This window comes from Scardinius erythrophthalmus (assembly GCF_964197995.2).
Source record: "Scardinius erythrophthalmus genome assembly, chromosome: 16".
Taxonomy (NCBI): domain Eukaryota; kingdom Metazoa; phylum Chordata; class Actinopteri; order Cypriniformes; family Leuciscidae; genus Scardinius; species Scardinius erythrophthalmus.
Genome location: NC_138236.1, coordinates 14,518,001 through 14,531,664, shown reverse-complemented (window position 1 = coordinate 14,531,664; position 13,664 = coordinate 14,518,001). Strand labels below are relative to the sequence as shown.

The window sequence follows — 13,664 nt, the reverse complement described above, 5'->3', positions numbered from 1 at the left end:
TAATACAGTTTAGCGCCCAGAACATTATTTTCTGATGGCTAATCATCTCTTTTCACTGACTATTTGCTGAAATAATAATAAAAAAATAGTCCAGCACAAATTTTTACCTTATTCATTCATGAAATACGACTGACATCAGTGGATGAGAGTAAATTACGTTTTAAATGAATTAATTCGGTAAATACACATGGGACTTATGTAAAATTTTGCAGAAATCGCTCACTGTAACTTCACGGTAATCGAGTTTTTGTTAAAAGCGAATTTACTTTTTCCTTAAGTATGTAAGTCCGTGTATGTAATTATGTGTCACCCAGTATCCAATGTACTTGCGCCATCTAGTGGTCCAGCAATTTATTTCAGATTCAACCACATTGTGCTGAAGTTTCAAACAATCATTCAAACAGGGAAAAGTGTAAAGCTTTCTCTTTATCAAACACTAAAAAGTCAGCAGTACCAAAAATACAAAAAAAAAAAAAAAAAAGTGTCCACCTTGATTATGAAACACAAACACAAAGATTTTTTTGCCTGATAAAATAGGATACAAAGCCAGGCCACTGACCTCCGTACATCAATTGCAGACGTCACATTTCCAGCGATGCATTTGAACTACATGAACATAAGAGGCCATAACTTAGTTGGTCCACTTAGGCAGAGTGGAGATCTGTGACTTACTAGTGAAGAAAAATTTGGCCTGTCGTCTTGATTGAAAAGAGGTCTCAAAAACTTGTGTATATAAACTACACAACAGTATTGGAACATTATGAATTTGGCTGTGAAAAATACTGCCACTATTGGAGTGTCATTACTTAAGACGGAGGCTGACAGACAGTAAAACTTGCCATGACAGCTAAACGCACTTCCTCATTTCGCACACCAATCACTGCAGCAAAAAGCAAAGCCATTTCTTAACTTAATGCCATGGTCATCCATTCTATTCATACCATAAAATAGTGTACCTAAGAAAATCACATTTCTGAACTAAAGAGAACTCTGAAAACCTTATTCAAAATGTAGAAACATTACAACAAAATATTTTGGTGCATAGTTAAAGTCTTTACAGAAGTGAGCATTTTGCGCTCGAAAGCAGCAGCTTTACCCCTGAGAGTTTCTCAAGAAATGAGGGACATACAATGATAATCAGACATATTTTAACACAGAGTCAAACGTCAGTCTGAAAATGTAAACTCGCATCTGGTATGCAAATGTTGACTTGCAAAGTGGAGTGATTAAATGTGTGGGAAAAAATTAGCATGTGAAACAATGTTTTCACTGTAGTGACGTAAACCTGGTAATTTTTCTTGTAGACAATGGAAATGTTTGGGCACAAATAATAAATAGCTTGAGAAATAATCTCAGAAATCACATATTTGACTCAAATAGTCTCTGCATCTAATCCACAGAATAACATCAGCATGTGTGAGAGTATATGAATGGTAGAGCATAGTCTTTTGTCTTAACTTGCTTGTGCATTCTGGGATTGGTACTTCAAAAACTCTAGTATTTTACGTTTTAACACTCAAACTGAGGATTCAACCTCTGGCTTGCTGGAACTGTTCCTTGGCATTGACTTTAAAACACTGTGTTTCTCTGTGCTGTTATTGGATGCTGCCTCCGATTTAACAGAACTTGGGCCTGGCTCTTCATCATCCTCGTCTTCATCATCGTCAAGTGTATCAGGGTAGATGACGAGGAAAGCCGCAGCAAGGAAAGCAAGAAAGGATCCTCCCGATGCCACCATAGGGATCACCCTCACTGTGCCAACGGCATCAACAACCGCTCCGAGCGCCGACGCCACCAAGATCTGAGAGATGTAAACCTGACATGTCAGGATGGCGCAGTCGATGCCAAAGCCTCGCCGTGAGTTGCCAGGGCTGTGATGAATGTACTATGACAATGTAAAAGAAAGATGATAGACACTGATTGAAAAACACTGCTGCTGCAGGGGAAAACTGCTGGAACATATCAAGTGCTACGGCAGTGAAAATTTATTCTGTATAAGCTTATCTTCCAAATCTATATCCATATATCCATATATATATATATATATATATATATACACACTATTCTACAAATGTTTGGGGTCAGTAAGATTTTTTTTAATGTTTTTTTTAGCAAAGATCCATTAAATTGATCAAAAGTGACAGTAAAGACACTAATAATTTGACAAAAGATTTCTATTTCAAATAAGTGCTGTTCTTTTAAATGTTCTACTCAATGAATCCTGTAAAAAAAATTAAGCAGTTTAATGTTTTCAACGTTAATGATAATAAGAACTGTTTCTTGAGCACTAAATCAGCATATTAGAATGATTTCTGAAGGATCATGTGACACTGAAGACTGGAGTAATGATGCTGAAAATTCAGCTTTCGCATCACAGGAATAAATTTTATTTTTAAATATAATAAAACAGAAAACAGTTGTTTTAAATTGTTTTACTGTATTTTGATCAGCTTTGGAGAGTATAAGAGGCTTCTTTCAAAAACATTAAAAAAAATCTTTAAAATATCATTCCAAACTTTTGACCAGTACTGTGTATATGTTATTGGTAATATAATATATTTGATAAGTTTATAAAATGATACAGACCTCCTTGATTTCATGGTACTGTCCCAGAAGAGCATAAGGGCAGTATGACATGCTCATGGAGATGATTCCCATGGTGCTTATCATCACCATAGCAACATATACATTTGGAAAGATGGACATGACAGCTGTTCCCACAGCAAAGGCTAGAGTCCCCAACATGTAGGTGATTTTTATGCTTAGGTCATAGTTGTTTAAGATCCTTTGAAGCACATCTGTAAAACAGATGAATAATTCGGTTTGAATAATAATCAGAATGGACACCAACAAAGACAGAACAAAAAGTGCAGACTATGAAACCATGTTCAAAAGTTTGGGGTTGGTCTTTTTTGTGTGTGTGTGTTTTGTCTTTTGCTCACCAAGGCTGCATTTATTTGATACAGCAATATTGTGAAATATTATTACATCTTAAAATAACTTTCTATTTAAATATATTTTAAAATGGATTTTTTTTTTCTTGTGATGGCAAAGCTGAATTTTCAGCATCATTACTCCAGTCTTCAGTGTCACATGATCCTTCAGAAATCATTCTAATATGCTGGTTTGGTGGCTAAAAAAACATTTCTTATTATTATCCATGTTGAAAACAGTTGTGTTGCTTTATTAGAAGTATATTACTAGAATATAGAAGGCTCAAAAGAATTATGTCATTTGAAATAGAAAGGTTTGTAACAATGTAAAATTATTTACTGTCACTTTTGATCAAATTAATGCATCTTGCTGAATAAAACTATTCATTTTCTTTCAAAATGAAAAAACTTACTGACCCCAAACTTTTGAACAGTAGTGTTACATAAGATATGTGACAAGTTAACATTTCTCAATTTAAAAAAGGACAACAATTTGAATCCTAAATTACATGTAAAAAACATTCTGATCTTCATAAAGGGAATTACAGAACAACGTATACAAAATGTATAAGGACTAACACACCCTAAAAAAAATCTGCTTATTCCACAACGTGGTCATGTGAGTGTCTAAATACAGAACTGAAACCTGATCACCCAACTGAAAAAAATAAATAAAAAATGTAATTCTCATCATTAGCAATGTCCTAACCAAATACAACACATGAACGTAACACACACCTGAGCAGAGGGCAGCTGTAGCTGCGTAGATCACAAGACCCCAGCAGCCCATCTGCACACCTTTACTGTAGTTCTGCAGGGCGGTGGAGTTAGCAGCAGCCTGGTTTTGAGAAACATCAACAGGATATCCAGTATAAGTATATATATACAAATAAATTCAGTATTAGATACCATTAAATAGAGCCTGTATTATATCAACACTAGATATTACAAAAGTAAATTGTATGTAGTGTATTGTAAGACTAAGTGTGTTTTCAGACATGTATACAATTTGCTTTGTTCAGAAACAGGGATTAAAACTGTTACAATGTTGCAATTTCTTCTTGGTTCGGTTCACTTTTTTATTTAAATTTACAGATTTTTCTTTTTAAATTACTATTTTTTTTCCGGGTGCGGATACAAGCGTGATTGTCGTGTTCATATGCCATAAACTAAACAAACTAAGTGAGAAAGCACGCCAGGTTCCGAAACAATGCTCCAAACGAGCCAGATGTGAAAACGCCTTCAAAGTTTCACAATGTTGGCTTAACAATTTTGGTAGGCTAATAATTTGGTATTTTCATTGATTAAAATTGTGATTATTATAATTATTTTTACTTTATCTGGCAAATCAATTAAAGATTGAATTCTAATTTATTAATATTTTTATACATTCATTTTATTTTTGATTTCTATTTACAGAAACTACAATCAAAGGACAGGATAAAAAACTCTTCTTACAGTCGGGTCTCCTTCAAAGATAACCTGGCCCATGAAGTCTGTGTAGAACACAGCCTGCGCGATCATGGAGAACCAGGTGAGCAGGTGACATACACACAGACGCCAGAGCTGGGGCGGCATCTTCAGCATGGACAACCAGAGTAGTTTGACCGTCGTGCCACCATCTTCATCCTCGCTTTCTTCGTCTTCCTCAATCCTGCGGGATGCAGAGATTTTACTTGGTTGCAACCTCTGCCTCTCGTGACGTCTAGGTATTTTGTCGATGTCATTCAGGCTTTGTGAAGATTTGATTGGCCTGGCCATGTTGCCGTAGCGGCGTCGCCATTGAAAGCCCACACGTCCGTGATAAGAGAAAGTGAAGGAGGGCTGGCGGTAGAAGGAAGGGTGGCGGCGGCGCACTGGGCCGCCGGATGGTCGTAAACCAACTTTGCATGGTTGATTAGTGCCATTCGCTGCTCCATTGATTGGATTGCCGTTTACAGTATTGGCAGCTCCACAGATGTGTTCCCCATTGCTATCACACTTCTGTAAGTGGTTGTCAGTGCACTGACCTAGCTGGCTGGTGTTGTGACAATCCACTGTTGTTCCATCATCTTGTACACCCTGAAAGTCCTGGAATAAATTTGGTTCGATGTCCCAAAGAAACTGCCCATCGCGATCCAAGTCTGGGTCAAGCTCTATGGCAGAATCTGGCATGGCTAAAACTGAGTCACTTTTACATCGCACCAATTCGATGTTTAGAAAATCAGTTGAAACATCCCGATCAGACCGATCATCCTCGTGGACTGAAAATGGTTCCTCCTCAGGGATAAGTTCTAGTTGAGGCAAGAGGCGAGTGGATGGAAAGCTTCCATAGAGCTGGACAGAAGGTGGCCTTTCTTCATCCTCATCCTTCAATACCCCTGGCTGGTTGGGGTTATATAGATGCTCCTTGATGCTGAAAAGATGAAGTGTCGCAGAAATGATAAAGATGATGGCAGCAAAGAAAAAGAGGACCTGCTCTTGGGCCTTGAAAGCTCGACCCAGAAAGGTATTGGTCCAGTCCAGCCCTCCAAGCACATAACCTACAGCACCTCCCAGCCCTGAAAGACAGGAATTACATCACTTTACACCACTTGATAAAACAGAATATACAACATCAATGCAGCCTTCAAGGCTAAATATCTTATGTAACTAAAATATAATCACCATCCAGTATGTTCTTTTTTTATGTTTTTGAAAAAAAGTCTATTATGCTTAGTTGTTCACCAAGTCTGTATTTATTTTAATATATTTTAAAAAGTAATTTATTCCTGTGATGGCAAAGTTGAATTTTTTAACAATACAAATGTCTTTACTGTTAAGTGTAATCATTTACTGAATAAAAGTATTCATTTCTTTTCTTCTTTTTTATGTACTGACCCCAAACTTTTGAACTGTAGTGTATAATCACTTTTTCCATGCAAGTGGAACTTTGTTATTCTGATTGGATCTTTACCAGTGAGTAATTATCTAATAAAAGCATGACTGTTTTTTAAAGAGTTGAGATGGTTTCAGTCTGATGCTAAAGAACAGAGCATCTCTTTTCCAGTTCCCTCCCAGTCCCAGAATATACTGTATACCTGCTGAGAAAGCATGTATATTTAGAGCCACGTCCTGTTCCTCAGTATCAGCCACATCCAGGAGGTAGGCTCTGATTGGTCCGTCCAAAGCATCAGCACAGAAGTCCAGAACCACCACACCAACAATAGTCAGCACGATCCCAACCAGTTGATTTCCGGGGACGTCACCCAGAGACAGACCTGTATGAGAGACAGATTGAAATAAGCTGTAAGGTCAAATCACTTGTAAAAAATAAAGATGTAATTTTTTTAATAGATAGTCATGGGACTAATGGGACTTGCAACTATGTGCATGAACAATATTATGCAATTAGTTTTAAATAATATATAAAATAGTAGTAATTACCTATAAGAGATCCATTGAGAAATAAGGCCACTCCCATTAACAATCCTACACACAGCGCCAAAATGAAGGGTCTCCTCCGACCCCATTTCAAAGTGCAGCGGTCACTTGCTGAGCCAATCAGAGGGGTGAAAATTAAACCCAAAATAGGGCTGAGGAACCAGGTTAAGCTGTAATACTGCTCTGGGAGACCTGTAAGCAGAAAAGGAACACGATCAATACAATTCCAAGGGTCAGGCAGATCAAAAATTAATAACCAGTTTGCTGAAATGTACCAATATGGCAACTATAGCAACTGTCATCAGTTGAAACAGATGACTAGGCGAGTTTCAGCATGTCTGCAGCTCATTAACCTGCCATTTACAACACTATAAACCTTTCAGGCAATATATCTAAAACTGTGTCATAGTAATGAAGCAACCACATTGCGTCTGACAATAAAACTATTATCAAATGCGATGACTCAGAGTATATAAAAAGGGCGTGGGAAAACCGAAGAGTATTTTACATGATTTGGAGGTAATGGCTCATAGCAACTAATTTTAACAATAACAGCTGTAGGAATTTTCCATGAGTCGAACATTTTCTAGTTTGGCACGCAGAACTCGTGCCAGGACTGATGACATACTAAAATCCAAACACTTGATTACTCAAGTGAAACTTAAAATGTCAAACAAGAAGTCCAAATATGCGAAAGAACATGTCATGTGTGAAGTGGGATGCCGACTGAGAATGAGAGAACAGAAAGTGCAGACAACAGACATGTCACATGTCAAATCATAACTCAGCTTTAAAGATGAACAACCATCTATTCAACTACATTTGAACCTCTACAGATAAGGTGCAGTATGCAGTATGAAGTAATGAAGTAATCCGCCTGTATTATAAAGCAACAACACTGACAACTCTCAAGGGTCAGAACTTAAAATAGATGGTTTTGTCAATACCCACAGCATTTAATCCATCACCAGAGAGGATCTGATCCTTTTTACGCTAAAAACAGACTCTGGTTGATTGTCTATTAAACCACGCTCAACATTTTCATCAAGCAGGCTATTGGAGATTTTAAGGGATGCATATATTTTGCATCAACATGCACATTAAAGGGACAATTACAGAGTGATTTAGGCTACGATATGCTAAATCTTCTGGGAAAATGGCCTTTTAGAGTTTACTGGATGATGTTCAGTATATTTTCAGCTGTTAAATCAGAGGGTCTTCAGAGCAATTCAAACCTTTTGTAATATCAACCCTGCAGTTTACTGAGAGGATCTGTTGACACTGATCTTATTCAAAATGGACGGAAACCCGAGCGAAAGAGAAATGCGCACACTCACACATTCTCTGAATTCCATGCCTACCTCGTCCATTTTTGCATGCTATTGTGGAAACAAGCCTCCCTTCATCTTACTACTATGACACAGGATTGGCATTGACACAATTGGGAACACTTACCAAAACCAAAGGAATGTCCCTGTTCAATGATTATGAACAGAGGTCTTAATCCTACAATAATTAAAAAACACTAAATCACCCATTAACCCTCTATCTATCGACCTTATTTTGCAACATGGAAGTAAGCTATCTTCTGCGAATGTGCAAGACCTCTAATTCATTAGTGGTTAAATAATTAGAAGAATAACAAAGGAATGCAAAAAGTAAAACTATACACTACAAATCAGTGTGTTTATAATTACGACAATACATTAAAATAATATTATAAGACATACCAGTTTGCAATATCAAGCAGCATTAACAAGCTGTTTTGTACAGCTAAAAATAGCTGGAAGCGAATGACACCAGACGCCATGACAATTTACAAGGTACAAAAATAAGGTGGATACAAAGTGCAGACCTGATATTGCAAAAATGGCCTTTTCTAAAAAAGTGTGCATGAGACTGTGCCTGTTTCGGATACATCAGCATTTTCAATGCTTTATCTAAATCTAAAGCATGTTAAAAAGATCTAAATGCTGTCATTATAGTGACAGGAAAAAAATGTCAAAAAAGTGCATGGAAATTATACAAAAATGTCTGTCAAAAGAATAGTGGAGTTTACTTCTTCTGTGGAACACAAAAGATGATATTTTGAAGAATATTTTTGCTCATACAATGAAAGTCAATGGGGTCCAAAACAACACTACCTCATTGACTTCATTTTGTGGCCAAACACCAACAGTTTTCATAATATCTTCTTATGTGTTCCACAGAACAAATAAAGTCACACGGGTTTGGAACGACATGTTTGTTGTTGGGATAACGGTTGATTACTAACCTAGCTGCAACAGCACAGGAGTGACCAGCGCTGTTTCCATGGCGTAGCAGAACTCCCTCCCAAACATGACGGCACCGTGCATGACCCATAACCGCTTGGGGATGTGGTTTACAGAATCCTCACTGGCCGAGTCCTCTGACATCTCCACTTCCTTCTCCATGTTTTGCCCACCATTTGGATCCTTCTCTTGCATGACTGCCAGGTCCAGCACTGGAATGGACTCTGTGACAGCGTTCTTGGGTGCCATGCTCGCCTGCATATACGATGCTGGTGTGGGGTCTTGATCCAGATTCCTGTGGTACTTACCCCTCACAAGTACAGACGCTATTTTGCTTAAGACCTCCAAGTTGATCTTTCATAATCCACAGCAGTTTTCTTATTATAAAACACTAACCCGTAGTCAACAGAGAGGTCATGTTGTTCCATATATTTTAGTGAGAGGTCTACCATCCACTGTAATGAATACCAGTCAATATAGAGCTTTGTTGGTGTAATTCACAAGTCATGTTTTCTTGAAAGGAAAAAGGGTAAAGGGGGAGGGCATGGAGAGCAGAACAGGTGGATGTTCCTCTGTGTGCCTCCATGGAATTACTTATTAATCTAGATGAGAAAGAGAGAGTGAATGAGAGAGAGTGAATGAGAGAGAGTGAATGAGAGAGAGAGAGAGAGAGAGAGAGAGAGAGAGAGAGAGAGAGAGAGAGAGAGAGAGAGAGAGAGAGAGAGAGAGAGAGAGAGAGAGAGAGAGAGAGAGAGAGAGAGAGAGAGAGAGAGAGAGAGAGAGAGAGAGAGAGAGAGAGAGAGAGAGAGAGAGAGAGAGAGAGAGAAATATCTTGGCATTAAAAACTGATATCCAGAAAGATCAAGGCAGTGGAAAAATGTTAGTGAAAAACAAGATGGGAACAAACCTGGCATTATGACAGTAAACATAGTTTTACCAAAAGCATGACATATTTGGCATATCTGTAATCCCTGGAGAAAGGCAGATGAAATAATAAGTGACTAAAATAGGGAATAGGCACTGAAAAGATAGTAGAATGCTGATACTTATTCCTAATAGAACATTTTAAAGCCTTAAAGGGATAGTTCACCCAAAAATGAAAAATTCTGTCATAATTGACACACCCTCAAGTTGTTCCAAACCTGTATGAATGTCTTTCTTCTACTGAACACAAAAGAAGATATTGTGAAGAATATGGGTAGCCAAACAGTTGATGGACCCCATTGGCTTTCAATGTATGGAAAAAACACACACAATGGAAGTCAATGGGGTCCCATAAACTGGTTACTGGCATTCTTCAAAATATCTTCTTTTGTGTTCAGCAGAAGAAAGAAATTCATACAGGTGCTTAAGAACATTCATACATTTTTGGGAGAATCCCTTTAACTGAAAGTACAAAAACACCATCTGCTTTTTCACATAACACAATTTAGACTATTACACTTCATAAAATTATGCATTTTATATACACAAATTATACATATAAAAACATACATATGATATGTAATTATATAAATATATATCATTAATTATATTTTAAATGATTTAAAATATAAACTTTTTTGGTGCCCCAAACCTCAGGTTTAATATTTTAAAGACTTTTTTTTTACACTTAAAAAGAGATTAAGTGTAAAATAAACGTAATACGTGCCATCTTTTGTGGATTAGCCTAACCGATGATATCAGAAAGGTATTTATCCAAGCACAAGCTCTAAAATAATGTTTAAAAATGTTGTTACAGTGTAGGCTATAAACACATATATGCAAAAAGAATATGCACTTTTAAGTTTATTTATACCTTCTACAGTCCTATGGTAAAGGCAGCAAGTGTGTAAAGTTCCAAAGGTCGTTTTAATTGAGTTAGCATTACACAATCCTGCTTCACCAAGTTGCTGTAGAGCTATAAATTATAATAGCACATGTGCCAGTACTAAAATCATTTCCATAAAAGTTTTAAAAACTAATGGTGGATGAGCAGCTGATATGATAAACACATTCGTTAAAATTACTGTATGCTCAATGTATATTTGTAATGTTCTTTTAATATTCAGTTTTTATTTTATTTTATTAATTTGTTTACTAAATAATTTTCCTATAGCCTACACTTTAAACTATGTATATTTACTTACTTAAAATATAGGCTTCAGTACAGGATTAGCTGTAAACTATAACCTAATTCATTTCAACATGTAGGCTATCTGTTACAAATTTGGTTACAAGACTCGGGAACATGTAATAATCAAAAACATATCCTACCTCGTTCCTCAAGTAGCACGTGTTTCATTTGATGCCCAAATCCCTTTAACCCAGAAATATTGTCTCAGATAAAGTGAAGTAGGCATACACCAGAAGGGCTACAGAACAAACACATACAGTGACAGGGCTATAAAAAAAATGTCACTAGTTTTACTTGCTGAGTTGCTGACAACACGAGGCTCTCGTGATAACTGCCCGCCCCCTGTGCACTGTACTGATATGGCTACGCTACACCCAGACGCTTTTGGCAGGTAACGTTCACCCCAGAGCAGCCCACTGAACCCAGACCTGCTGTGACAAGAGTCAGGTGTGCGAATGGACACCTGTGTCAGAGACTGACATGACATTGTTTTATAAGGAGGACAATGCATGGCGACATGGCGGAGAGGTGCCTTGCGCTGAATCAAGTGCATACCTTTTAAGAAGAAGCCTGTGATGGAGCTCAGATCATGCCTAAACATGTACGGTTTCCTTTTTGTTATTGGAATTAAGCCTGGAAACTTAACATTAAACCCGGAAACCTAACATTAAACCCAGGCAATTTCGGTTAACAACGTGAGATATCAATGTTAGTCACATAAACAACCTTGCTGGCTGAAATAAACGCTACAAACATCCACCAGATCACCATAAATCCCCCATTGCCTGTGACTTTTTTTCCTAGATTCAAAGGATTGCCAGATCATCCGACTGTTGCATACAATGATTTGTGTGTTGTAACGTTAGATGTTTTACATTACACACACACACTAATCATGTAACTAAACCAACTTTATTTCCTGGGAGGGTGAAGTGATCTGACTGGGAATGAGCGAGCGAAGTTACAATTATTATGCATTTGGGATTTCGCTTAACTTTATATAAATCATCAGTCTGATTGATACTTTAGTCTGTTAGCCCGGACTGCTAGCCTGCTAAATTAACTTGCTTCTACATTAAATTTAGAGGATACCATCACTTTCCGAGCTCGACGAGCGGTTCGATTCATAAAGACATCTTAATTTATTGATAGAGAAAGAATCTCAGCATCCACACAAGTGAATGGAGTAAGATGTTAAAGAGAAAAATGTACCTGCTCTCAGGTCGCGGTTGTCTACTGCATCTTTTGTCTGCGCGAGGTTGCCAGTCGTTACGCTCAAGACTACAAATCCCCCTCGTCAGACTCAGCAATGATGTAATCTCGCTGATTGCTGTCACAATCTGTGAACTAAAAGCAGTCATGGCATTCATTACTTATCTCATTCGATTTAATAATGTCATAAACACACAACTGATGTCTCTTAAAGTGGTATTTGATAATAAAATACTACAATGCAATAAAATAAGTCAGGTTGAATAATTTGACAGATTAGATATGTGTTATTCTAGAGTTTAAATACTAGCCTACACTAAGTAGTAGTCTACTGCAACTAGTCCAGCCTGAATTGCTTAAAAACTATCCAAGCATTGATTTATATAGAATTTCATCCTTTTTTTCTTCTGTACTTCAGGTCTGTGGTTAACATTACTGAAAGAATAGTTTAATTTATTAATTAAAATCACTGATACTCTCATTTGGCCTTAAAGCATAAAACAAAAGCCTATCTAAAATGTTAACACTATGATTTTGCTGCTAAGCATCAAAGTTATTATTTGATTTTTTTTTTTACATAAGTTCTAAAAAGGATTTTATGACACAAAACACTTTTTTTTCTTTTTTTTTTACATTAATGTATTTATTATGTATATTTTCAATGGTGAAAATGGTTGAAAACCATGGTTTCCATGGTGTGGTCCATGGAAAATTTAAAAGCAAAAACAAAAAACAAAATTATCTGCAGGTATACACTACAGTTCAAAAGTTTGGGGTCAGTTTTAAAGAAATTAATACTTTTCGACTAGAACCCATTCATTTGACTAAAAGTTCTAAATTCAAAAATTATATTTCAAATAAACGCTGTTCTTCTGAACTTTCTATTAATCAAAGAATCCTGAAAAAAGTATCAGTTTCCACAAAAATATTAATCAGCACAATTGTTTTCAACATTGATAATAATAAGAAATGTTTTTTGAGCACCAAATCAACATATTGGAATGATTTCTGAAAGGGGTCATATAATGGTACATGCACTTTTACAAGTTGATTGTATTGAAATGTGTGTTGGCAGTGCCTGTACACAACCATCATAAAATGATAAAAAATCCATCCAGTGGTTTTGTTTTCCAATCTCTAAAATCAAGCCGTTCGACCTAGTGACGTCACACGGTCGGACGCCCCTCCCACGATTTGTGATTGACAGCAGCGTTGCTATGAGCAGAATGGCTTCTAAGCGATTGTGGTGTTCTGTTCTTGGGTGTAATAAGGAACACAGCAGTCTTTTTAATGTTTCTAAATCCGAACCGCTGAAGACGCAGTGACTGAGTTCGTTTTCGAAGGGAATATTCCCCACGATCAACGTCAACGCTTTCATGTTTGCATGAATCATTTCACACACCAGACTGCTTTACAAACGAGGGTCAGTAAAGCTGGTTTTGCTAAGAAGCTGCTCCTGAATAAAGGATCGGTACCAACCATAGACTGTAAAAAAAAGTAGCCTACCAACTATTCGTGTTCCTGCCGCACCTCCAGAAGAACTGAAGTGAGTGTAACGTTTTATTAACCTTTATATTAATATTTATATTAATCTTTGCAAATCGCTAGCAGCCTAGCACGCTTCACGATGAATGTGGCTAAGGTTTAATCTCAGGGTACATTACCGCATGTTTTCTATGTACGACGTTCTATATATAATTTATAATCCCACGTGTATAATGAACAACG

At 37.0% G+C, this 13,664-nt stretch overlaps 1 protein-coding gene across 3 annotated transcripts; it reads right to left on the bottom strand.

The window, feature by feature from the left end:
- Positions 1-319: 319 nt before the first annotated feature.
- slc45a4b (solute carrier family 45 member 4b) lies at positions 320-12,070 on the bottom strand. Of its 3 annotated transcripts, XM_081388213.1 has the most exons (10): positions 11,937-12,009; positions 10,865-10,907; positions 9,516-9,579; positions 8,611-9,210; positions 6,339-6,527; positions 5,993-6,172; positions 4,392-5,473; positions 3,672-3,771; positions 2,587-2,798; positions 320-1,885 (listed from the first exon to the last, which is right to left on the bottom strand). In XM_081388213.1, exons 4-10 carry the CDS (start codon positions 8,867-8,869, stop codon positions 1,517-1,519), a joined length of 2,391 nt encoding a protein of 796 aa, XP_081244339.1. In that variant the 5' UTR covers positions 8,870-9,210; positions 9,516-9,579; positions 10,865-10,907; positions 11,937-12,009; the 3' UTR covers positions 320-1,516. The 3 variants fall into 3 exon arrangements, with proteins under 3 accessions (XP_081244339.1, XP_081244340.1, XP_081244338.1); XM_081388214.1 differs by lacking the exon at positions 9,516-9,579 and having other exon boundaries at positions 11,937-11,971; XM_081388212.1 differs by lacking the exons at positions 9,516-9,579; positions 10,865-10,907 and having other exon boundaries at positions 11,937-12,070.
- Between the last annotated feature and the right edge of the window lie 1,594 nt (positions 12,071-13,664).